The sequence below is a fragment of the Crotalus tigris genome, unplaced genomic scaffold (genome assembly GCF_016545835.1).
Source record: "Crotalus tigris isolate CLP2741 ecotype Arizona unplaced genomic scaffold, ASM1654583v1 scf7180000018163.671504, whole genome shotgun sequence".
Taxonomy (NCBI): domain Eukaryota; kingdom Metazoa; phylum Chordata; class Lepidosauria; order Squamata; family Viperidae; genus Crotalus; species Crotalus tigris.
The window spans coordinates 270,880-297,865 of record NW_024096857.1 but is presented as its reverse complement, the minus strand read 5'-3'; the positions used below and the strand labels follow the sequence as shown (position 1 = coordinate 297,865).

General features: G+C 36.8%; 1 protein-coding gene across 2 annotated transcripts in view; it reads right to left on the bottom strand.

Annotated features, from left to right (window-relative positions):
• DYNC2I1 (dynein 2 intermediate chain 1) overlaps positions 1-26,980 on the bottom strand; it is a 35,998-nt gene extending 9,018 nt beyond the window's left edge. The window contains exons 1-19 of one of the 2 annotated variants that reach the window (XM_039348591.1): positions 26,846-26,980; positions 22,599-22,882; positions 20,812-20,865; positions 18,304-18,742; positions 17,799-17,854; positions 16,583-16,900; positions 16,384-16,445; positions 14,341-14,401; positions 13,695-13,763; positions 13,484-13,549; positions 11,664-11,901; positions 8,429-8,531; positions 7,165-7,294; positions 5,504-5,615; positions 4,946-5,031; positions 3,592-3,721; positions 2,313-2,485; positions 1,756-1,918; positions 495-608 (exon numbers count right to left, since the gene is read on the bottom strand). In XM_039348591.1, coding sequence (XP_039204525.1) covers positions 495-608; positions 1,756-1,918; positions 2,313-2,485; positions 3,592-3,721; positions 4,946-5,031; positions 5,504-5,615; positions 7,165-7,294; positions 8,429-8,531; positions 11,664-11,901; positions 13,484-13,549; positions 13,695-13,763; positions 14,341-14,401; positions 16,384-16,445; positions 16,583-16,900; positions 17,799-17,854; positions 18,304-18,742; positions 20,812-20,865; positions 22,599-22,613 — 2,389 coding nt within the window. In that variant the 5' untranslated portion in view covers positions 22,614-22,882; positions 26,846-26,980. Of the gene's footprint in view, positions 1-494; positions 609-1,755; positions 1,919-2,312; positions 2,486-3,591; positions 3,722-4,945; positions 5,032-5,503; positions 5,616-7,164; positions 7,295-8,428; positions 8,532-11,663; positions 11,902-13,483; positions 13,550-13,694; positions 13,764-14,340; positions 14,402-16,383; positions 16,446-16,582; positions 16,901-17,798; positions 17,855-18,303; positions 18,743-20,811; positions 20,866-22,598; positions 22,883-26,645; positions 26,688-26,845 lie in introns of those variants that run through there. The other variant, XM_039348592.1, reaches the window with a different exon arrangement.
• Positions 26,981-26,986: the final 6 nt, after the last annotated feature.

Sequence of the window (26,986 nt, the reverse complement as noted above, 5' to 3'; positions counted from 1 at the left end):
GAATTTGCAACTGACTAGGAGAATTAAGATCCAGTGGCTGATAAGGTCTCTGCAAAATGTATCAGAGGGCAGGAAGTCCTGCATCAGTTCCAGTAAATAAATCGCTTCAATGCTCCACTAAATTACAACGCTGTATTGTATCTAAGTGGGTCATTTGGGATTTATGGGGTTTATGGGATGGTGCACTAAACCAAAGTACAATGCTGATCATCTATTAGATGGTTAAATTTATATGACACCTTCCCTAATCGAGTATCCTCAAGCCAAAGCAACTGAACATATCATAAGACATCTCTCCATAAAACATCAGAATCACATGTAAGTTAACGAACTGCAGCAACAGTTTGCCCTTTCTCCAAGAGTTCAAGGCCTTTCTCCAACAGAGTAACTGAATTTGGATTGGAATTCCAGATTGGGATTTTTGTATGATTCAGAATGGAGCAACTAATCTTTTGAAAGAATATTAGCAGATTTGTATTCAGTACTTTACATACCTTCCTGAACAGAGAGGTAGGAGAACCCACAGTTCTGCTCTTTGAAGACAGAGGTGGAAACAGGTTCAATGGTCAATACAGTACAAGTGTGATTTATTGTGGCAAACACTCCATCTGTGTTTAAGGAAGAAGCAAAGGTACAATACAGTAGTTATTAATTAAGACCACTTCCTTCAATTCCAAGCTCAGTGATTTTCAATATTATACCAAACTGTGGTATCCTTGTGTTATTCTGGCAGGGCAGGATTAGTGTGTGTGTGTGTGTGTGTCAATTAATCAGGGTATTGCATTCAGCCCTTTTGGAGGGATGTGCTCAAAAGACAATTTTGAAGGATTCTTGTTCTAACCAACAAAAGATCTTCCCCCCAGATCTTACTGTTTCTAACAGAAATCCAATTTCTGTTAGAAACAGAAAGATCTGGGGGGGGGGGGAAACTGGCCAGTCTGGATCCTCTTAAAGAATCAACTGCAAAAATGAAGAGTTCACCTGGAGTTGATTGTCCCAATGGTGCTGTAGCTGGCATGAACCATCAGGTAGGTGTTTTAGTCTGTTTCAGCTGATTTACCACTGTATTCCTTTAAAAAAGTTGACAGCCACTGGCTGTGTACGTATCAGTACTTTCTCCCATTCACTTGAATGAGACTCTTAGGTAAATAGTGCAAGTAGTTCTCAACTTACAATCATTCGTTTAGTGACTGTTCAAAGTTACAACAGCACTAAAAATGACTTATGACCTGTCCTCACACTTACAACCATTGCAGCAACCCCAAGGTAATAATCCAAATTTGGGATCTTTGCAACTGGCATGTATTTATGATGGCTGCAGTGTCTCAGATTACACAATCACTTATTTGTCACCGTCCCAGCTTGACAAGAAATGTCAATGGGGGAATCCGGATTTGCTTAACACCCACATGATTCATTTAACAACTGCAGTGAGTTACTTAACAACTACGGCAAAAAGGTAACATAACTGGATGCAACTCACTTAACCAATGAAATTCTTAACACTTAACAACAGACATTCTGGTTCCAACTATGGTCATAAGTTGAGGACTGCTTATAACAGGATTGCTACCTTAATGAACTTAGTTTTCCTCCTCTGGCTCATCCTTTGGCTTAGCTTTTTATTATTTATAATGCATTTCTTTTATAATGGAAGAAAGAATTAAGAAACAGAGGTGGAAAACTCGTTCTACAAACCGACACTGCCCACTCAAGGCTGAGATAGGTGGGATTATTCAAGGCACACTAACTAACCAGTAGAAAATGTAGGAGATCTAAATGTCCAGTCAGTTTCATTAACTTTCACACACTGGTGCATCCTTGAGTCCTCTCTGAGATCCCACACTAGGATTGAACCATCAACTGTTCCAGCAAACACCAAAGTAGCTTTACAAGGACTAAAGCAGCAACATGTCACCTACAGGGCAGAAGAACATATCTCAGAACAGAATAATAATGCCCCATTTTTCTCTCTCCAGGTTTAAACCCAACCCTTTTGTAACCATTTATTCTTAACCCATAATCTAATATGTTTATGTTCCAAAAAAATGTGTGTGCTTTATCCAATATTTGATTCACGATTGATTTGATTCCCTGTGGGTTCCATTTTCAGCAGCATGACATCTAACAAGATTTCTCAATGGCTACCTTTCTTCTTGTTTGCAAAGTCTCTTGCCCCATCTGACTTATTCATAACACATTTGGTGGCCAAAGTATTTGAGTTTCTGCTCCAATTTTATGGGTAAGCAATCTTCTTCCCCCAAGGTCAACATTTTAGGCGTGTCTAGAACAAACTCCCCAAATCTCCATACCTGTGATTCACAAAGCAATAATTTCTGAGGACTAGAAGGCTGCCAAACATTCCACACACTAATGATGTATTTGCTATCCAGTGATAAGTCATTTGATGTTTCGGGAAGTTCATGAACTGAAAGCAAAGCCTGTCTCTGAGCCTGTGAGATATGCAGACAGGATATCCTCCGACCTAAAGGGAAGAGTGAGATGAAGATGTATTATTTGCATTGTTGGGAGGGAAAAAAAAAAAAAGCTTAAGTCCAAATGCAGGAAATAGACGAGATGAGAATTTGGCTAACTCAATCCTTTTCTTTTCAGTATAGATCAGTGGTACTCAACCTTTTTAATGCCGCGACCCCCAACCAGTCGTAAGTCGAGGACTACTCAACCGGTCGTAAGTCGAGGACTACTCAACTGGTGCAGCACCGTTTGCAGAATGGGACTTTTGGCGGGCTCAGCAGGGCAGAGACAGCCTGGACAATTCCTATTGGCTTTTGAAAGCCAATAGAATTAGACTCTATTCAAGAGAGTCTATTCTATTGGCTTTCAAAAGCCAATAGAATAAAAGGGAGTAGCACAGCTAAAGAAAAGGGGGAAAAAATGGCAGACTGCGTTGTTTGGCGACCCCCGTGAAATGGTTGTTTGACCCCAAATGGGGTCCCGACCCACAGGTTGAGAACCACTGGTATAGATTATTAATGTTTGAAGAATGAAAAAAAATCCTTTTAAAACATTCATCCTCCTCCAAAGCTGATCCTCTAAAGATATTTTGGAACCTTATGTGCAAAAACTTCCTACAAATATGTACGAGGAAGAAAAAAAGAAGAAGAATGCCTGAAAACCGAACATCAGAATGTGGTGAAGGCCCCAAGATGTAAACTATGAGACTGTGAGTTCTAGTCTCGCCTTAGCCATGAAAACCAACTGGGTAGCTGTGAGCCAATCACCAGGAGACTTTGAGTTCTACTCCAACCTTAGCCATGAAGGCTACTTGGTTGATCCTCTCTCAGTCCAACCCCAAAACATCAAAATAACATTTATTTTCACACAGCTAAATTCTGGTGGAAACCAAAATGAATTACTGTACAAAGGAGCTGAAAAAGAAGATAAAGAAGATAAGAGCTGAAATGAGAAATATTATTTTACTTATTTATTTGCTTCTTTATTTTTACTATTAGATTGAAAACCTGCTTGTGGGCTTCCCAGAGTCATCTGGTTGGCTGTGAAAAACTACATGTTGGACTATCTAAGGTCATATATTCTTACATCACATGATGGAAATAAAAATATTCTTACCATTCAGGAAGGGAAGATTTGTATTTAACTGGAAGCACTTATCGCTAATAGATAGGCTGGATGGTCGTGATCTTAGATTTCGCCTGGGCTGGGTTGCTACTTGATCTTCCTCAAGTAAAACTTCAATCACCTTCCAAAAATATTAAACAGTTGGGAACGTTCTATCAGTGTTGACTACACAACTTCCAAGCTAATTATGGCATGTAATTGATACAGCCACCCAGTTTCCCAGATGCTTTTAAGGATTGCAAGAAAACAGAATCTGTGGCATATCCAAAGTGGTTTCTTTTAGCCTCCATCCTTGCCTAACAACAGAAAACTATCCTACACAATAGAACCCAAAGGAGAAAAATAAACATAAGAAAATTGTTTCAAATTATCATTGGGTCACTGTATATGTGATAATATGTTAAATCAGTGGTTCTCAACCTGTGGGTCGGGACCCCATTTGGGGTCGAACGACCATTTCATGGGGGTCGTCAAACAACACAGTCCGCCATTTTTTCCGCCATTTTTCCCCTTTTCCTTAGCTGTGCTACTCCCTTTTATTCTATTGGCTTTTGAAAGCCAATGGAATAGACTCTCTTGAATAGAGTCTAATTCTATTGGCTTTCAAAAGCCAATAGGAATTGTCCAGACTGTCTCTGCCCTGCTGAGCCCACCTAAAGTCCCATTCTGCAAATGGTGCTGCACCAGTTGAGTAGTCCTTGACTTACGACCGGTTGAGTAATCCTCGACTTACGACTGGTTGGGGGTCGCGGCATTAAAAAGGTTGAGAACCACTGTGTTAAATCAAGCTAAGTTCAATATTACCATTTTTTAAAATTACCAAAGCCAGGAGATCTGGTGTAGTAGTTAAGCTGCTGGTTTAGAAATCAGGATACTGTGAGTTCTAGCCCCACCTTAGGCATGAAAGCCAGTTGGATAACTTTAGGCCAATCACTAGGAGACTCTGAATTCTAATCCTGTCTTAGGCATAAAAGCCAACTGGGTGACTTTGGGTCAACCGCTGGAAGACTAAAAGTACTAGTTGGTTGAATGTCTCTGAGTCAATCACCAGGAGATTGTGAGTTCTAGTCTTGCCTGAGGCATGAAAGCCAGCTGGGTGACTTTGATCCAGCCACTTTCTCTTTCGGCCCAACCCACCCATACGATTGTTGTTGTGGGGCAAATAGGAGGAAGGAGTATTAGATATGTCCACAGTCTTAAGTTACTTTTAAAAGTAATAAAGATAGGTTAAAAAAAATCTAATAAATAAATAAAATTACCATCATTATATATGTACTATTATTAGCTAATATTATTGATGACTCATAATAATTTGAGTAACAGATCATATACATATAAATTATACCTGACAAGCAGATCGTAGGAAGTTTGCTAGTCTCTGGGAATCAATTTTTGGTGTAATGGCAGTTACATCATGGCTGCTTTTGGGACCTAAAATGAGACATGAGGTCGTAAGAAGGAAATAAAGAACCATTTTGCCCATGCTGCAGAAAACAGTGACATATAAAATTTCCAATCCTTGAAGATTCTCTAAGAGTTTCAACAGAGTTCTCATCTGCCTGCCTGCTTACTCATGTCTTAAACTAACCAATATTAAGAGAAAGAACTGGCTAGCTTAAGACTCTTTTTTTTTAAAAAAAATAAAAATAATAATGGGCCCATTCTCTGGTATGAGCTTCCACCAGAGATTCATCATGCCCACTAGCTGCAATGTTAAACAAACCTCTTGTTTTCATATGTTTCTCAGTTTGGGGGTTATGTTCCAGCTCTGTTTTAAACATATTTTTTTCTCCTCTTTAACTGCCCTGGAAAGGTTTTGCTACAAATGTGGGCCACAAATAATGTTGGCTAAAATAAATCAAGGAAAAAAAAAGAGATTTAAACATCATTATTTTTTAATCACCTCCAGATACAAGGGCGGTTTCTCCAGGATGCTGTGTCCATTTTTCTTGAGTTTCTATTTCATCTGTCTGAATATCTCTGTCCAGGTTATCTTCATTCCATTGCACATAAGCCTAAAACAGAAAATGAAATTATCAGCCAAAAATAATCTCTCATATCTGATTATCTGTATTTATTACCATATTCCAGGATATTTTACTTAACAGACAAACATTTGGTTACCATACTGTGTTATTATACACAGATAAGTTGGCAAGGCTGGAATGAATGGCTATTTATTATTTCTGAATTCTATTTTTATACTGCCTTTTTGTATATACTCAAAGCAGAACTCATTTTCCCTAGGAAAGCTAAATAGAAGTTGCTGACTAATAAGGGCTATCATATGAGAATTATTTTGTAACATCTAAAGAAATATTTACATGAATGTTTTTTGTACTTTATTATATTAGAGCATAGCAGAAAGTGGCAAAATGGATGATATTTCACTTTTACACACACACACACACACACACACACACACACACAAGCATTGAAATCTTGCAGATTTCTTTTTGTCAGACACTCTCTATACAATAGAAAATGGGTGTTTACACTGCATCATGGCTGCACCACTCTGACTTTTCTTTTTTATAATATTTTATTAATTTTCCAATTTTACATTTAAGTATTTAAAAAGCAATGTGATGGCTGGGTTAATCAATAGTTCGATAACAAAATCTTTAGTACAAATCTCAAGTTACAACATCAAATATTTCCTCTCTTTTTCCCTTAACGTTTACTGTCTCGTATTTAAGCTAATAAAGTTCTTATTATATCAACTCAGTAGAAAAATCATTGTTACATTTATCAATAAATTTTAGCTTATACGTATCTTAATTATTTTTTACATTTAATCTTCATAAACAATCCATATCCTGTTATTAATTTTTTCCCAATTTTTAGTTTCCCATCAATATTCCAATTTAACCTTTCATATTTATAGTTTTCAGGCTTTAGGTAACCAAAATTTCCCTTATCTCAATTCATAACAGAATCTAATATCCAAAATACACATTTTATCTATTTGAATATAATCTTGTTCTTTTTTGTAAACGTTATCTATTTCCCACCATATTATATCATCTACTTAATAATACCATATCCCCTATAATAAATCAAAACCATTATATATATATTACCTGGGTTAATCAATAAATCAAACATATTCATAATTTTTTTCTTTTAGGTCTAATTTTTAAATATTAAACAAATAAAATCCTTCCTCCGCCAGTTTGGAGGGATGCCCCGCAATCAAGTGGGGGTCCCCTCCTTGCTCGTTGCCCCTACAGGGTGACTTTCAACCTTTCCAGGGTCCCCCAGCAGAGCAAAACTGAACGCGGAAGACGGAGCTCGCCTTCCAGCATCTGGGCAGCCGCGATGGCACACTGGAAGTCACCACTTTGACTTTTCTGACCCCACCGTGTTTACTAGTTGTCAGACTTATCTCCAGCTGTGAACTACAACTCTTGAATTGTACTATTTTTCTCTTATTTTGTCATCTTACAACTTTCACTGTCTGTTCCCTTAATTCAGCTTAAAAATCTGTTGATACAAGCATCTTTTAATAAAATAAAATGGAATAAATGTGAATAATTGGGGTAATATTTATTTATTTCATACCTGTTTGGTGTTTATTTTCCCAAAGTTTCGAATGTACATATCATATTCATTTACTGGAGGCAAATCCAACAAACAGAAGCTGACTGAAAAATCCAGGTCAATGAGACGAAGAAGTTCAAAGCTACGTTTCCTTGAAAAATATGTCACAAGACAGCAAAATGTCTATTAAACAGAAATAAACTTTCATTGGTTAGAAATATTCTCTCTCTGAAAGTAAGAAGCATACAACATCAAGGCATCGATTCCCAAAATATTTTATGCTGGTTATTACAATACACTATACAAATGAAAATGTTGAGTTGATTAAATGCCTTTTTAGATATAAAATGTTCTCTTTCTAAGTGCTTTCTGTGTTTTTCAGAGTGATACTCAGTACTCAGTACTCTCATAATTATGCCATTTCACACACTGCACATAGAGCAATTTGGGCTTGCATATCTGCCTAGAAGATATTTGCAAAGTTTGTTACATTCATGCTTAACATTTCAAGGTATGTGTGTGTTTATATGCAGATGTATGTATAAGCAATCTTTTTTAAATATGATATATAAAGTGGTTCTATAGTACTTTTGCAATAAAAAGTCATAGCTAATATTCCTGAATATTAAAAACCACAATGGACTAATAATAGATACATGTTGTAGAAGGGAAACTGTTTATATGGGCAACAAAAGATAGTCAAAAAAGCTAAAATTAGAAAAGAAAAAACTAAAGTATTTTTCACTTCTAAAATTGGTTTTGAAATGACAGAATAAAAGAATAATAGAGTTGGAAGGGACCTTGGAGGTCTTCTAGTCCAATCCCCCACTCAGGTAGGAAACCCTACACCACAGATATCTGCCACAATTGCAAGCCTATACCACAGCCCAATATAGCCCTAGAAATGATTGTGAAATGAAAATGTACAAGAATCGCTAGATACAATTAAGAAAAATACAGCTTTGTCTCTTAATGGGGATAACCAAAGCAAATAAGGGAAGGAAACAGCAACATAAATTCACTGAACTAGGAAACAATACAATTTTCTCTATAAACACTGTGGCTTGGAAAAAATATTATATCATTAAGTTCCAGACCCATGAACGCATTCCTTTATTTTGACCCATTTAGATATGCTACATGCAATCAATTTGGATACAGTATACATGACAAAATACTTTATTGAACTTTGTTCTATATACAGCAATTGTAATGTTACAAAAACAAATTAAAATGTCACACACAACCCAACTTCCAATAGTGTTTTTATATTAATGCCACCTACTTCTGTTGATTGGCAATTTTTCTGATACTTTGCCGTTGTTGGGCCATTTGGAAATCAATGAATTTTCCAGATGTGGGACACTGAGCCAGTGACACTTGCCTTTCTGTAACATAACAACATATATGAATATACTATGTACTGTTGTGTATTACACTACTTTACTATTGCACATTATCTCCAGTAAATTCCCTATGCCTTTTCTTGGGAGGGAAACTGATATGCCACATAAACTCACAAATAAGATGCCAAAATGTAGCTAAAAATTGGATTTGGCTTCTCTGCAGAGGCTTCTCCAAGACTATATAAAGCAGTGGTTCTCAACCTGTGGGTTGGCACCCCATTTGGGGTTGAACGACCATTTCACGGGGGTCGCCAAACAAAGCAATCTGCCATTTTTCCCCCCTTTTCCTTAGCTGTGCTACTCCTTTTTATTCTACTGGCTTTTGAAAGCCAATAGAATAGACCAGGGGTAGGCAACCCAAAACACTCAAAGAGCCACTTGGACCCGTTTCCCACCAAAAACAAAACACCGGGAGCCGCAAAATCCTTTTGATATCTAAAATGAAGATAACACTGCATATATCCTTTTTTACCTTTATTATAGGTGTGTGTGTTTGTGTGTGTGTGTTTGTGTGTGTGTATGTGTGTGTGTGTGTATGTATGTATGTATACACACACACACACACACATATATACACACATACACATACAGGTAAAAAAAGGATATATGCAGTGTTATCTTCATTTTAGATGTCAAAAGGGTCTCTCTCTCTCTCTCTCTCTCTCTCTCTCTCTCTCTCTCTCTCTCTCTCTCTCTCTCTCTGTCTCTCTCTCTCCCTCTCTATCTGCCCTTGGTCTGCCTGCCACTCCTCTTCCCCCCTCTTTTCTTCTCTCTCTCTCTCTTTCTCTCTCTCTCTCTCCCTCCCTCTCTCTCTCTCTTTCTCTCTCTCTCTCCTATCTGCTGCTCACCTGGCAAGCTTCAAGCTGTTGTCCAACAAGCTCAGGGTAAGCAACCGCGTCTCTTTTATGACTCATGGACTTCAATTCCCAGAATTCCTGAGTCAGCCTAGCTGGGCTAGCTAGCTCTCTCCTGCCCTTCCTGCTTCCTGCAGAGGCGCAGCAAAGGGAGGAGCTCCGTCTAGAAAGCTTTTCAGCTCCTCGGAGAACACTGTGAGTGCAATCTTTTACACACACACACACACACACAGAGAGAGAGAGAGAGAGAGAGAGAGAGAGAGAGAGAGAGAGGGAGGGAGGGAAGGAAGCAGGGAAGCGCAATTGCCTCTCTCTGTCTCTGTCTCTCTCTGCAAAGGCAGAGGAGACTGGGAGCCACCGGGGAAGACTCAAAGAGCCGCATGCGGCTCTGGAGCCTCAGGCTGCCGACCTGTAGAATAGACTCTCTTGAATAGAGTCTAATTCTATTGGCTTTCAAAAGCCAATAGGAATTGTCCAGGCTGTCTCTGCCCTGCTGAGCCCGCCAAAAGTCCCATTCTGCAAACGGTGCTGCACCAGTTGAGTAGTCCTCGACTTACGACCGGTTGGAGGTCGCGGCATTAAAAAGGTTGAGAACCACTGATATAAAGTAATAATTTTTAAAAATTCACATACAGGCTTATATACATCTACAGATAGTAAATCAAAATAAATAAATCATTAAATTAGGTTGAATAAATCTAGCATGGGATTGCTAAATTTATTATATGAAAAAAACCCAATGATATTTTGTTCAATTAGGATCAATTCATATCTATAAAGCAGGGATTGTTACAGCCCAACTGGTCTGAATAGCCACAATTTGGTAAATGTGGCATCTTTCCACCCATATTCTTTTAGCCTAATCTGATCCATGTTATGCTATTTTCCCTGTGCTGGACATTACTGAATATAAAATATGTAATGCTATGTCTCTAGTGCAATGTTTCTCAACCTTGGCAATTTGAAGCTGTGCATACTTCACCTCTCAGAAATCCCCAGCCAACAGGGCTGGCTATGGAATTTTTGGAACTGAAGTCCATGTTTTCAAATTGCCAGGACTGAGAAACACTGCTCTAATTTAAATAAAGGTAAGACCCAATGATGCTATGAAAGACAAAGGAAAAAAAAAACCAGATAATGCCTGAGAGATTTATCAAGAGAACACAATGGGAAGAGCCAGGATATAGAACAGCCTAAGTAAAGAACCATGGCAGCATTTTTATCTGCTTATTCTTATCAGTGAGCTAATTTAGGAAACTATTTGGGTATTAAATATAATAAGAGAAACCAGAATTCATAAGTAATCAAGGCTTTGATACATATTCCCCACATCAGAGGTCCCCAACCTTTTGGGCACCAGAGACCAGTTCCGTGGAGAAAAGTTTTTCCGTGGACCAGAGGGTGCGTGGTTTTGTGTGCTGCCTGCATCTTGCGCATGGGGCTTTGCTTGTTTGTGCAGACCGGTTGCTGGCATGCTGTGGCCCGGTACTGGTCCACGGACCGGCAGTTGGGGACCTCTGCCCTACATCTTAATTTCTTTAATAGGTCCAGAATCCTTCCTCTAAAAGCTTTCTTGCTAAGAATGTACAAGAGTCCTGATATTCGCATGAGCCTGTACTACAGAAAGTGAGATATATGGTAATAGGGCTTATGTGTCTTGGAAACCAATATAGAATATGTCTCATCAAAATGAAATAGCTAACTAACTAATATTGAGATTGGTGTTGAGATCTGTTTATTGTTCATCTCATTTACAAGGAAAGGACATAGCATTATTATCAGCCTTCCCAAAATTGGAATCAACTGTTGCAAATCCAAAATATTCTGAATTCATTCCGTATGAAAAAGTGATCCCAGAACCAATGAAACACATTAGAAGATGCCAGATTAAATCTTGGATGTGTGGTAAGCATGCATCCTACCACGGTCTTGAATGCTACCCACAAAACACCAAGCTCTTGCTGAATTTTAATTTTCAATGGGATGGCCAAAGATATTTAAAGTACTTGGGAAATGATGACATTAACTTTATTCAGTCAATGGAAAAGGGATTTTAAGCTTTTGTTGTGTCCTTGGCTCTCTTTTGGTCTACCCCACAAATACCAGCATGGTTCTTGGAAACTGAGAACTTCCGTTTTAAACAGTGTGGTCTTTAGTTCCTCTTTGTTGAGAATGTTTCATTGCTGTCCAATCTTCAGTAAAACAGCAGCAATAAATACATAGAAGTAAAGAAATAGTAAACTGTTACCTAATCACATACCTGTTTTGGAGTATTTTTCATGATCTTTCAGAAGATGTTCATTCTTTCTTGAGTTGGGAAGGAAGGCCTTAATCTTTTCGTTTTCCGCATTAATTGCTTTCTGAATTTCTTCTACTTCTGAGCTCTTCGTTATAGTAACTTTCTGTAATTCCGCTTCTATTTCTTCTTTTTCATTTTTTGCATTCTGGCTACTTTCATCGTCTTCATCATCAAAATCATCAAAATCATCTTCATAGTCCTTCAGAAAGATAATGATGATCACTTTTTTAAAGAGTACAAACAAGTTACCAATTTTAATAGAGTTTTTCTATTAAAAAAATAATCCACAATATACAATTGAGCCCAAAATTTATGTTATTAAATGAGAAATTTATTAAGTGCATTTTGCCCCATTTTATGACTTTTCTCGACACATTTATTAAATGAGTCACTGCAGTTCTTAAATTAGTAACATGGTTATTGAATCTGGCTTCTCCATTGACTTTGCTTGTCAAAAACTCAGAAAAAGGATCACGTGACTCCGGGACACTGCAACTGCCATAAATGTGGGTCAGTTGTCAAACATTGAAATGTAAATCATGTGACTTCAGGGATGCTGCAACGGTCATAAATGTGAACCATGTGTCATGGTTCCGACAGAGACAAATAAAGCAGAACTCTGAGGCTTGGAAATTCCTCAAAGAACATGTTTATTAGTTACAAAGTATTGGCACAATCAAAAGTGAAACCAAGCCTGAAATTCCCACTAAAAAAATCCCAGTTACAAAGTATAATGTCCCACCCACAAAACTATGCCATCACTACGTTTCCCAACACGTTCATTTGGCTGGCTTTCTTATACAACGTCCAGTCCCTAATCCTGGGAGTAGATGACTTTGGTTCCCATGGGACAGAAGATTATTTTGATTAGTGAAGCACCTGGGCAAGCCCCCCTTCCCTCCGTTCTATGTGGCAATCTAGAATGAAGAGAAAGATGGCTGCAGCCAGGCTAGGCTCATTGAAGTGTTGACACTATGGACGTAAGTCACTTTTTTCAGTCAAGGACTACCTGTATGTTTTCAACAGTAGCAGTCCTATTGTTTTCTTTATGTTGATTAGTATATTAATGTTAAAAGTTTTTGAGGATCGCTATATAATCACATGCAATCTTAACATAAATAACTCTAATAGAAATCAACAGGTATTTCCTGCAATTTTGGAGTTTCTGTAGAAATCTTGCAAAATTTAGGGAGCAAAAAAATGTCAAAATCTTGTGAGATTTCAAGCAATGATAAACTCATGTTTGGATAAGGTGCTGTTTTAAAGACATTGATGCCCAAACCAGGGAATTTTTACAATATTATGTGAACCATCATTTCTTTTGGATTTAAGTTAGGGCCAGTAGTCCATAGTGCCATGCCTTCCAAGTTTTCTCTTTGTCTCACAATGGGATTTAAAAGGATGGCTATTCATTATTCATCACCAATAACAATTATGAAACTCTTCTAAAAGTATTTCTGCGGTATACTTTCAAATATGCTGGATTTTAACAAAGAATCCCATTTTGAACAGCAAAATATTTTTAAGTACAGAGCATTCTCAGAAAATTTCACTATCAACAAGTAATCTAATATGGAAATCTGTATAAAGAATTATATAGGCTGGCTTTGTCCTGAAGGCAGAGTTAGAATTCACAGTCACCTAGTTTCTAGAATGCTGCCTCAGGCATTCATAAATTACTGAAGCCAGAAATGTTGTCATCTGGAATGGAAATTATCCTTCTCTTATAACATTTGGGTGATCTGTTTTTAACCTCTTCAAATGCTGATGTTCACACTCACCTCAAAATCATCTTCATAATTTACAGAATCATTATAATCTTCACACGAGGTTTCCTTTTTCAGTTCCTTAAAGTAATAAGAATAAAAAAGAGCAGAATTAACTCCTGAAGTAGCAGGGGAACAGAAAAATATGAATAGAATTTATTTCATAAGAATTTTTTGGAACATTTGCATTAAAAAAAAAAGCAATAGAATGGCATGCAACACTTACATTTTCTCCACCTTCTTCATTTCCTTGCCTTTTGAGACGTGATGCTGAGGAATCATCAGTCTTGTGGTGCTAATGTATCAATATATAAAACAACTGATAAGAGAAAAGCATTGAAATATGACAGTGAACTTGAATAATGTTAGATCTTTGTACTTATATTTTTATCTCTAATATATTCTAATATTCAATATTTAAACATTCCTATCTGAAAGTCGTTTACTTGAAATTAAGGAAACTAGATTCAGTAAAATTATTTTGTTCTCAGGGTATTTATATCCCAATTTATTTGGCAACAAAATCAGAAGGAATACAGTAAATTTAATTTTATTATTTATCTACAGCAAAATTTTGGCTCTCCAATTATAAGCCTTAAAATTTCAGAACACTATTTTTTAAAAATTAAATTAATCAAAGCCCGAAGACAAAATCACACATCAGCAAAAGAAATAAACAGAATTCAACTTCCATTAGAACTTAAATGAAATTATTTGGATTTTTAAAATGTGTAACTTTTGCTGTGCTTTCTTTTGATTTGTAATTATATTCTCTTTTCCTAATTCTTTTTCTTCTGTTTCTTCTTTGTACTGTAGCATTATCTCTTCCAATAATATTCCTTCATTTCAAATGCCAAATAAAACTTTCTTACCTCTCGTTTTCCAACCTCCCTTTCATTTTTGCCATGTTTCTTCATTTTGTCTTTTGTATTCCTAAAGAAAAAAGAGAATTATATTGAATTAACCATCAAGCAAGTATGGTTCTTATAGAAAATATATGTGCTTTATATATTTAAAAAGAAAAATAGGATTGGAAAATAGATAAAGGATTTATCAATTGTTATAATACAAAACCTGTTATTTATGACTCTTTCATATCGTGAGAAACACCATTGTCAGAATAACATCAAACTAATTTTCAGCACAAATATGTGGTTCACATTTCAGTACTAATAAGAGACCATTCTTTTTCATGTTCAAACATTTCAAAGAGAATTATACAACTTTATTATTTAGCAGCATAAATAAAGGAAAATTAAGATCTATACTTTTTGACAGTTTCCAGTAGGTATGACAGCTCAATCTTTACAATCACTTTAAAAAATTAACAAGCTTAAGTATTTTTATTTCATTTTTAGTTAATATCTTTTCAACAAGGTTTATTTTTTAAGATTAAAAATATGCTCAGTGTTTGTGACCAGAAGCCATTCATAATTTTACTGCAAGATTTATATCAGGCAGATTATCTCACAATTAAAAACATTATTCAAAATATCCTTACAGTCTAGTCTGCAAAAAAAAAAGGGAAATGGATAAAAGAGCAGCACTATGTAATTGTGAGTAAAATTTCATTTCTTTTAAACAGAGAATCTGGTGAAGCAAATATTTTATAACTTCAAATTCTAAAAAAAGACAACTATGATATAATAATCAAAATATTTAAATAAAAGATGCTGTTGTCTGGAAGCAAATATACAGTATTTATATTATGTATGTATTTATATACAATATTTATATATTATGTATGTACATATATACTGTATATAAATATATAGTGTTTATATTATTATGATGCGGACCAACTCTGTGAGATACGGAGTAATACAATCAACGGGCTGATGATGCGCTCAAGACGCCGGGCGCAGAGACAGGAGGCTATATGAGCTGCCTTCCCGATCTCCTTTTATTCTAACTCTGATGATGCCGGCAGTTTTTGGCCAGACAAAAGCTTAATGACTCTTCTTAACCACAGGCTTGTTTATATTAAACAGTCTGGTTTATTATATCCTGGTGTTTGTTTTTTCTTTTATTTGGTTAACATAATGCCCAAGATTCACATTTTTAGTATTTTAAAAGACAATTATGTATGTATGTATGTATTTTTTGTTTGTTTATTTATGTATTTTATTTTATCTTTGGTATTTTTATAAATAAGGCAGCAAAAATACTTAAAACTGCTTCCTCCTATCACCTAGCTGGCTTTCATGTCCAAGATGGGACTAGAACTCACTGTCTCCTGTTTTCTAGGCAAAACCTTAACTGTTAGATCAAACTGGCTTTGTATCAATTTATACAAAATTTATTCGAAATATATAAGCTCTTTCCAAAGCAAGGATTTTAGCTACAGTGGTTAAGGTGATGGCTGAAAAACCATAAGCTCTAGTCCTACTTTAGGCATGAAAGCCAGCTGGGTGATTTTGGGCTAGTCACCCTCTCTTAGTCCATCCCATATCATGTTGTTTATGGGCAAAATGGAAGGCAGGAGTATTAGATGTGCTTGCTGCCTTCAATTTATATTTTAAAAGGTGGAATGATAACAATAGTAATTTATGACGATAATTTGAATCTTATTAAATTGCAATATCTTCCTATCTCAAGTAAAAAATACCAAACCCAGTCTAAACATCTGGGCAACTGTGCAAACAATCATAATCATTTTTTAAAAATCTCTCACTTTCTGGATTACCAACCAAAATAAGACAGAACCCACTAAAATGCTCGTATTGTATTGAAAGGCCTGCCTTTGAATATTCTTGGGGAGACTATGAAAAGCAAAGGAAATTGGGAAATTCAAGTTGCACAATTCTAAGGGGATTTAATGGGAAGTAGGTTTTGCTGTTCAGAGGGGTTTACTTCATAGGAATGGCAGACCATTTTCAGCCAGAGCACCCTTGATATTTAAACAGCATACATGCCTTTCATGTGAATGGCGTAAGTCCTCTTCATCCCTTTTCCTTTCATTCCTGTGTTCTCTGTGCTGAAAATAAGCAAACAGTACAAAATGGCATTATAGAATTCCGTATCATGGGGTATTTCTTCCCTTATTATTTTTATACTCTGATGTTATTTTTAAAACTCCATTCAGTAAAAACTAGCAAGTAATAATCAGTAAACCTTGTGGTCTCTCTTCTTTTTTTCACCTTCCTCTTCCTCTCTCTTTTTTCTGTTGTCCTTGTGATATCTGTCCTCATGGTGGTGGGAACGCTCTTTATGTCTCCTAGATGTATGATCTTCTTCCCCCTCCGTGGAAGACATGGAATTTCTTGATTTCAAAGCCTTCTCTTTTTCTTCCACTGCAGAGGATTTGTGCTCTTTCCTCTCCCTGTGTCGCCTTTTCTTTTCCTTATCTGACTCTTCACCCTTGGGTGATTTGTGTCTCTGCTCATGTGCTTCATCTCTGTTCGCTGAAACCTCCCCTGAACTAGTTTCTTTCTGAAGAGGGGGGGGGGGGAAAGGAAATTACAAAATGTTCAAAAGCATTTTAACAGAAAGGATTGAAATACATTTTTATTTATTTATTAAACTTATATATTGCCCATCTCACCTAGGGGTAACTCTAAGCGACTTACAGCCAATAAAAGCAAAAGGATAAAACATTAAAACAATAAATGTTAACACTAAATTAACCAAAATTAACAAAAATAGCAAGAAAGAGAGCAAGATGTAGAGGAGGATGAGGTGGAGTCTTATCTCAATCCATTAACTACCTCCAGTAGGACATGCCCTCATTGCCCCCATTTATCATAATAAAATATAAGCCCCATTTATTTCAATGTTTTTTCTTTTGGTTCAATTCTTGGGCACTACCTGGACAAATCCCTCCAATTTTTTGTTCTTTTGGAGTGATTTGCCCTTATCTCCTTCCTAGGGCCGAGACAGAGTGATTGGCCTAAAGTCACAGCTAGCTTTCTGCGTAAAGCAGGACTGAAACCCTCCCAGTTTCTAACCTAACCCTTAACCACTTCACCAAATTGGCTCTATTTATTTCAATAGAACTACTCAAATTATGAATCAGTCTATTAAGTCTACCATGCTAGCACTAGGAAAATAGAATTGTAACAAAACATCCAATGAGAGAAAATTGATTTTCCATAATTTCTTAGAGCTAGGACCAATTCCTTCAAATGCCTCACTTTGCTTTTTAGTTGTTCTGAAAATTTTCTTTCATTTCCAGTGATATGTTATGCCAAGCCAAATGGATGTTAAGTCTACACTAAAGAAAATCAAAAATATGTTGTGTCCAATGTGATTTCTGGGACTGTGTCTATAAACATTGTTTCAGTTTTATCTTATGGTACAGTACATTGCTTATTGTTTTTATTTGTCTTACCTTTCTCTCTGAATGTCGCTTTCTTTCTCTTTCTTCACCTTTTAGTTTTGAATGATCTAAAAATAACACCTCCAAAATTTAGAAGATTGCCTTGAACCTTACACACTCTACTGTATTTGATAGACAAAATGTACATTATAACTTCCCAAGAAGTACCTGAAGTTTGTTCAAAAAAGAGATACCAAAAAATATCTAACTTTTTGGCAACTTTCTCTATTTTAGGACTGGCAACATGAAGTCCTTCAAATGCATTTTTACACACCTCCTCCCCCCTCATATTAATCCCAAGCAGCATAGTCAATTGTAAGAGATGCTGGATTTTGTAGTGTAAACATCTGGAAAGCATCAGGTTACTAACTCTTCATCTTTTTAGTCTACTACTGAAAAACAACTTTTGATGACAGGAAAATAGATAACTGACTGAAAGGGGCCCCAATTCATTTTCATTTACAAAACAGGAAGAGTCAGATCATTGTAAAATAAGCACATAAGCAAACCAACTCACCAGCGTAATCCCTGCTTCTCCTCCGCCTCCTCTCATGCTCTTTATCCCTTTCCCTATAAGTCTCTACACTATTTCGTGGTAATGTTTGGTTGGGTTCATCTTTCTTAGGTTTCCTGTCCCTCTCTTTACCACTGTGCCTTTCACCACTTCTTCCAGAGGTATATTTTTCTTCTTTGGCATCTTTTTCATGATTTACTTTAATTTCTCTCGCTTGTTCTCTAGGTTGATCTTTCTCTCTTCTTTCCTCTCTGTGCCTTTCACTTGATTTAAATCTTGTTCTTTCTCCTACTTTTTCTTTTAATTTAACTCTGTCCTTCTCTGAATCCTTCTGTGAAGCCACTTTGTGGCCGTCATGATCATCATCATCGTTTCTGCCTCTGTCTCGTGGTTTTCTCTGATGATGCCTTTTGTCTTCAGACTGACTATTGGATTGAGTTGCCTGAAAAAGGCAAATATTTTTATGCAACAGTTTTAGTCAATGAAGTTGTATATTTTCTCTATTCTGAAAGACATCTGCAAACAAGAAAACTCTATAATCATTGTATTAAAAATGGCAATCATTATCTATATGGCAATTGTGATAGGAAATAGCATAGATATCCTATAATTTTCCTCTTCTTACACAAGTTCTTAAGTAGATATAACAAAGACTGATTTATTGGGCACTATTTTTTCAGATGCTGTAGATCAGGGGTGTCAAACTGCTGGCCTGGGCACGTCACGCGGAAGCCGTGCCCACCCCATTGCCGGCAATGGCAAAACAGTCCCCTTACGTCGTGCAACATCACGTGACCTCACGAGTTTGACATGTCTGCTGTAGACAATTAGGAATATATAATACTAGTAAAGATAGTCCTTGATGTACAACTAAAATGCAACCCAGAATTTCAGTTGTAATTTATTGTGATCATGAAGCTATTGCAGTCATAAGTTGAGGCACTATGTGACCAAACTTGATTTTACCACCATTTTTACAAGTTATAAAGTGAGTCACAGCAATAGTTAAGCGAGGCACATGGTCATTATGCGAACCCATTCTCCTGATGGGTATTTTTTTCCAGAAATTTGCAAAAAAATGTTGGATATCGTGTCCATGTAACCAGAGAATGCTGCAACCATTGTAAATGTAGCCAGTTGCCAAGCACCTGAAATAGGATCATGTGACTAAGGGGGTATACCAGTCATAATTTTGAGGATGGATTATAAGTAGTTTCTAGTTAAGTCCATCATAACTTTGAACAGTTAAATGACTGGTCCTATGTGGAGAAGCTCCTGTACCTTCGAGTGAAGATCAATACGGTAAAAGGTTTGGTTTGGCATAACTATAGAAATGCACAAAGATAATGAAAAACACTTTTATTTTTTCAGGGCCAAGAAACACACTTGGTTTTCTCTGGCCTGAAAGTGAAAAAAGAAGTAGATCAAGTCAGGATAATGAAATTAAGCCTCATTTTAATTTATTTAGATTTAAAAGCAATTAAAATTTAAATATATTTAATAAGTTTTCTTGTCCATAATATATTTAATACTCTTCCTTTTTATTATGTTAAAATATATCATTTAAAACAACTTTTAGATATTTCCTGGGATCTGGGGAGCAGAGTCAGGTTCTGCACATCAACTGTAAAATAATGACAAGGAATAATGATGATGACATTTTCCGAAATACTGTAACCTCTCAATAAGCAATTTAATACAATATTAATATTTATGTTTCCAGCATACATGTGAGAAAGTAATGACTGATATACTTACAGACAGAATTTTGAGATATAATATACTAAGTTATGGATTGCTCTTAAGAACTAAGCTCTGAGAAGACTAGGATTTTGTATTCATCCTTCCTTTCACTTCTCACACAGCAATTAGTATAATGATTAATAGTTGAAAAGTTCACAGCTCTTTGGAATCACACAAACTGGGTGGGACATAACTCATATATACATTCACTCAAATGTACACTAGCTGAGTTCACATAAATCACTAAAGCATATATTTACTTAACAAACCATGGTCAAGCAAATCATGATTTGGTATATATGTTGACCTCAGGATTGCTCAAAGTGAGGACAGGCCTTCTCTCTCATTCCTAGCACTCTTGTTATATTCTAAATATATTTATTCTCAAATAAATAATATTGAATATCATTTTCAATTCAGATTTTTTCAGAAAGTCAAAATAAACTGTTTTTAAAATTTTTAGCTATTAACATCATACTCATATTGTTAATTTATTACTCTTTTAGTTTTGCTGCCCTCAAAGTAGTCTTGACTCCTGAAGATATAAGGAAGCATTAAATAGCAAATATACGCTAATAATATATTAATTTCAAATAGATTTACATGCTCACGATCTTTCAAAAGAAATTTGTAATCTGACACAAAAATCTGATATTCAGAGAAACAAGGAAGTAAATCCTCTTATGACATCCAAGCTCTTGGGCATGCCTCAATTTTTTAATTTCTATCAAGTACTTAATAAAAAGTTAAGGTAGAATTATTGTTCACCTTAAGATGCTTTTTGAGTTCATCTGATTTCCAAGTGTCATCTTTAGTTCTTTTCTAAAAAGGAAAAAAAAAGAAAAGAAAATATGTACCTCACTTGGAGAGTAGATTAACAGTACCCGAAACTATAACAACAGTTCAATTTCCTTTTAATTTTTGCTATCAGCACCCAAGTGACAGAAACCTGGAAAAGCCAAGGAATTCACTTAGGCTGAAGAGAATAAGACCTCAATACAATTGTTATAGAACCATTTTATTAAATAGTTTATAGCATGGGTACAACATTTTCTATTCATTCTCCAAAAGATGCTTCAGAACATGCAATTTTTGAATTTTGAAGGACTGGGAAGTTAGAAACAAAGTTCACTCTCAGAAAAATTTGATGGAAGGCCCCATGGCAAAAAAGACTCTCTTCAGGGGCTAACCGCCAGCACTCCTTGGCTGATGGTATTGCATGGGTAGAAACAGGAAACCACTACTGTATACTATTAAGAAGAAGTATCTTAGAATGCTTTAGAAGAGTCTAGCTGGAATCAAAAATTGGCATCTTATCATTATCATATTATCACCTATCTAGGAAAGCCGTCTCAGTGAAATCTACTTTTGAATCTATGATACTGAACTGCACTTAACACTAAATTATGAACTTTTGAACAGATCACAATTGATTGGGTATGGTGGACATACTATAAATCAGTGTTTACAGTATATATAAATCACTTGGCAGCTATAAGCTGTGTGGACTTAAAACTTCCAGAATTCCCAAATCAGCACATGCTGGGGAATTATGGAAGTCTACACATCTTAGTTGCCAAGTTTGAGAACACTACTGTAAACAAATACTGTAGGTTTGCTTACATGATGAAAAAGGAAGGTAGACTTTCTTAAGCAAAACACAGCCTTCTAGACTTCCTAAATTCATTTATCATATTAAGCCCAAACTACAGGTAGTCCTCAATTTATGACTACAATTAAGCTCAAAATTTTCTTATCACAGTTGTTAATTGAATCACAGCAATTATTAAGTTGGTAACATAGTAGTTAAGTGAATCTGGTTTCTACATTGACTTTGCTTGTCAGGTCATAAATGTGATCACATGACCCCAGGACAATGCAATTGTCATAAATACAAAACAATTGCCAAACTTCTGAATTTTGATCACAACCGTGGGTAATGCTCCAATTGTCCTAAGTGTGAAAAATGGTCATAAATCACTTTTTTCAGTGCCATTGTAAATTTGAGCGGTCATTAAATAAATGGTGTAAGCCAACTACCTGTAAATTTGGCAGTGATGTGAACAAATTACATGCAGCCATATCCCATTCATACTTGCTCAGAAATAAATTCTGCTACATCTATCTGGCTTAATTCCAGATATGTCTATGCATCTTGACAGAAATCTAGTCCACGCATTATGCTAAGCCACGGTATGCTTAACTATATTTTATCAAAGAAACCAAGAGAGGCTGAATTCACCGGCTATAGATTAGGCTTGACGGTTCAGCAGGGGTCTTAGGACAGATTCAGACGGTACTCCCACCTGGTAACAAGTGAATCACGGTGGGAGCGATGCGTGGACCCAGCTAGTATTACGTGCAAGAGATGCGCCGCGGGACAGCAATGTCGATTTTGGTTTAGCCTTGCTCAGCCTGCGGACAAAAGTCGGCCAGCTTCCTCTCTCCAGGCCAGGCACCGCAAATGGAGCCCTTCCCGAGCAAGCTGCAAAGAACAGGCCCTCCCTCTCCTCCGCCGCCTCCTTTACCGTCTTTGCATAAGAATTGCCGCTCACCTTATCGCCTTCCATCGCAGCCCTTCACGGTCGCAGGTCGCAGCATAGCCGATGCCTACGAGGCTTCGGACTCGGAAAACTGCAGGCCGCCGCTGCGTTAGGAAACCTAGACAACTCTGTTGCTGTTTCGCCTGGCAACAAGTAGGTCAAAGCAAGATCATAGCCGATAGGTCGAGTCGAAACCGGGAGCCAATGGAATGAGCAAGAGGGGGACAAACGAGGTCGTCGACCGCAAAGGATTCGGGGAAATGAAGTAGTGACTCTTTCTAGGATGGTTTTTGGAACTTGAAGAGAAAAGGTGGAGAAATAAATTGCTAAAAATCCGAAAAGGAATGCTCAGATAGTTATTCGGTGGGGAGGGGGGGAAATGGATCCTTCTGGTGCTTATAGCAATAAGGCTTTTTTCATATATATTTTTGGACAAAATAACCATATCAAATACACAATTTGAACATAGTGTTATTCTTAATTGTAGGACTCTTATCACTGTCCGTTAATGTCTACAAAAAGAGCTTCTTTCAAAGTCTCTTGGGTGTAATTTCCCAGCTTCCGAAGTTTGGCTCCAACTCCAAATTTAGTATATTACTGTTATAAACACTGAAATCAATTCAATTGGAACTTGCTTAAGTGCTAACCCGTTGATTTAATGGATCTTGCATCATTAAAATCTAGTCCAGAGAACAAATAATTATCTTGAAAAGAACCCCAAAAGTCCAAAAATAACAAACCACTTTTTAACCTACTGTATGGTACAGAAGCAACCTTATTATCAGTTCACGTTTGAATAATTTTGTGTATAATAATTCCATAACTTTAACTAGGACAACTAATACAGGTTTTATTTTATTTATTGATGTATCAATAAACGGTGGAAACAGTGCACCTTACTCACAAAGTGACTTCATAAAACAAATCAGTTCAGAATTCTCACTTAAGATGGAAATTATTAGACTGAAATTTTGGACACATTACATGGTCCCAAATCTATATTGATGGAAAAGATGGAAGGAAAGACAATACCAGCAGCAAGGAAGATGGATGGACAGTGGTCTTGGGTATGCTAAGAATGTGGAAGAAGAGAACTATGAGAACACAAAGAGTCAAAAGCAACTTGAAGGCACATAATCAGTCCATCATTGTGAGCCCCAGATTTTACATTTCATAAAACAAGGGGTTGGGGAGGGGCTGCAGTCTGATACATTCCTTACATCTGATTCCCTGCCAGTTTTTTTTGCTGAAAATATTCTATTTACATTTTGTGCACAAAAACATTGTTAATCACAATCGCAAGGATAAAAGATGGAGACATCCTGTAGCAAGTACTTATGAGATAGTGGATTCAAATACAGCTGTCTGAACTGATACAGGAGGATTAAAAATTCCATTATAATGGGAACAATGGATTGTCATATTGCAAAGGAAAGAAATATTTGGTTTTACAAGTCATGATATTTAACTTTTTTTAAAAAGTCGTGTGGTGAATGCTAAAATTAGTAGCCATTGTGGCGCAGTGGTTTGAATGCTGTCTTGCAGGCAGACTCTACTCACTGCCAGGAGTTTGATCCTGACTGGCTGAAGGTTAATTCAGGCTTCCATCCTTCTGAGGTCAGTAAAATGAGGACACAGATTGTTGGGCACAATATGTTGACACAATATGTTTACAAACTGCTTAGAGAAGGCTGTAAAGCACCATGGAGCAGTATATAAGTCTAAGTGCTATGCCAGTGATGGCGAACCTTTTAGAGACCGAGTGCCCAAAATGCAATCTAAAACCCACTTATTTACTGCAAAGTGCTAGGGCCGCATCAGCATTGTGGTGCTCTCAGGGACAGCGGGGGGTGTGTGGCCACTGGGTGGGCATAGCTGTGGTGGTCACAGCTGTGGTGGTCACGTCAGATTGGGTGGGCATGGCTGGTGTGGGTGGGCTAGGACCAGGTTGGCGGGGACCAGTCCCTCGCCATCTCTGGGGCATCCCCAGGGGGCCAATGCTGCTTGCTCGATCACTTCCTGCCCCGTCACTTTCAAATGCCACATGGTCGTTATTCTGGTGAACTCTGCTGGGGCAACGGTGTGCGTGCCCACAGAGAGGGCTCTGAGTGCCACCTCTGGCACACGTGCCATAAGTTCGCCACCACTGTGCTATGCTATTGCTAGTGATGAAAAAAATATTGATTCAATAATCTGAGTTTTAATTTCTTCACTTGGAGCAAATTAAATGCCTAGGTTAGTTCTAAAAACATAATCCCATTTTCACTATTTTTATTTACTTGCAGTTATTACTTTGTTTTACAATGCATTTGTATAGATTTTGTTTTCTGAGAATCCTGCCAACAGTTAAATAAAACTTGACAGTGTGTTCAATAAAGCAATTGCTAACTAAGAGCATTTTTATTTTGCTTTATGAATACATGTGCTTTTTTATCTGTTTTTAAATTAATGTTAACACAGCTACTAAGAGATTATTTAAATCTAGATAGTAGTATTGAAAACAGTGTAATACACTATAAACTTCATACATCCATTATGTGACTTTCTTGCCATATAAATTACAAATTAATTAGTTTGTAAATTTATTTCCCTGCATCAAATTAATTATTTAGTATTATAAACCTCCAGGGAAGAGAATTGTTCTAAGTAAAGTCCAAGGATTAACATGAATAAAAATAAGTTGAAAAATGTAATTTGTATGCAGATCAACAATGGAATAAAGGATACATTAATTAATTAGATAACCATTTATCTGGGGATTCATTAAGCCTTTATAAATATTTTGAGTCCAATTTTCCTCAGCTGGTCCCCTCCAAATATGTGGAAAATATTTGCTTGCTGGCAGATCTGGGAATAGAAGTCTTAAGATATCAGGGTGGGTGGGTGTTCAAATAATGTGTGAATTTGCTTTCTTTTAAGTCACAGTTTATTTATCATAGTTTGTGATATAAATCAGAATAGCTGGAAAAGAACAAATTTAATAGTGTAAATTAAATTGATTGGCTTTGTACCCCAAACTAATTAAAAAAAACCACTGCTTACAGCCAATAATGATTGGCTCATGCAACCCTTCAAGAATAAAATATTCCTCAAATTGAATTGACTTTCTTGTAATCATATTTCTTGGAAATAACATTGAACTGATTTGCCAAAGCCTTATTTCCCATGCAACCAGTTATTGCTTATCTTTCTGAGATTAAGCAAAAATTGATAATTCTGCCACTTGTTGCAGGTTCACACTGTGTTGTGAAGCACATACCAATTAGTTATATTTTAGCCTATCATATTGTGTGGATTTTTTTACTGCATCCCCTGAAAGCAGAAAATCAGCTTAATTAATAAATTTATTGTGCAATTATAGCTAGGAAATCCCCATATTGGACAGAAATATTAGCAAGCCAAGAGGTTATGACAGGGAATAATAAGAACCACCAGGAGACGCACTTACTAGTTGCATTCATAAAAGCTCAATGATTTGGGGCCAGTTGTTCCTTCTCAAGTTAATCCTTTAAACGTTCATTTTTCACTTTTAATTTGTAAATTTTAACAATGTTCTGTTTTTAAGTGTGCATTTAATTATGTTTTATATTGTTTTATTTTGTTTATAAACTACCCATAGTCACTTATGTGAGATGGGCGGTGCAAAACTTTTGAGAGATAGATAAATATAATGAAGATAGGTATAATAAACAATCTCCTTTATAAGGCAGTTGTTCTGAGAGAAAAATAGATCTTGCATTACTTTTAGACATTCCAATTAAAATGATAATCCCCAAACGAATTACATTATATTTTAAACAAATATGTGGTGGATGAGAATCTACTTTTTTTAAACTTCACAATGGATGCCTATGCTCCCGCAATGGTGGATAAAATATAGGCAAGGGCTGGGCCAATGAGTTTCAAACCTGGAAAATTTAAGGTGTGTGGACTTCAACTCCCAGAATTCACCAGTCAAACCTACACCTCTTAAAAGTTGCCAAGTTTGAAAAACACTGGGCTGACCCAAGAGAATGGCCGTGTTGAGCAACAATCTAATCCCAATGCAAATAAACTTACATAACGCACAGGCTGCTTAGGGAAAGGCGGGAGGAAACTGTCCCAGGGAGGAATGCCTACCGTCCCGATCGTCCTAGAGATAAATTCTACGTGTCAGTTCCCCCCCTCTATCCTTGGTAGCCCCAGCCTCCCCTCTCCCTCATGAATGGTTCGCTCCGAGCCCGTCAACTCCGCCTCCCTCAGAACCCGGAAGCTCGTACCCGAAGGAGGGGCGAGATTCGGCCGTGGTTGTCCCTCAGCAACTGCGAGGCGGGAGCTGGGAGGAAAGGAGGGAGATGCGTGGAGACGCCTCCGCCAGCCCTGTCCGCGCCCTCCCTCGCTTCTCGTCCTTCGCCTGCGCT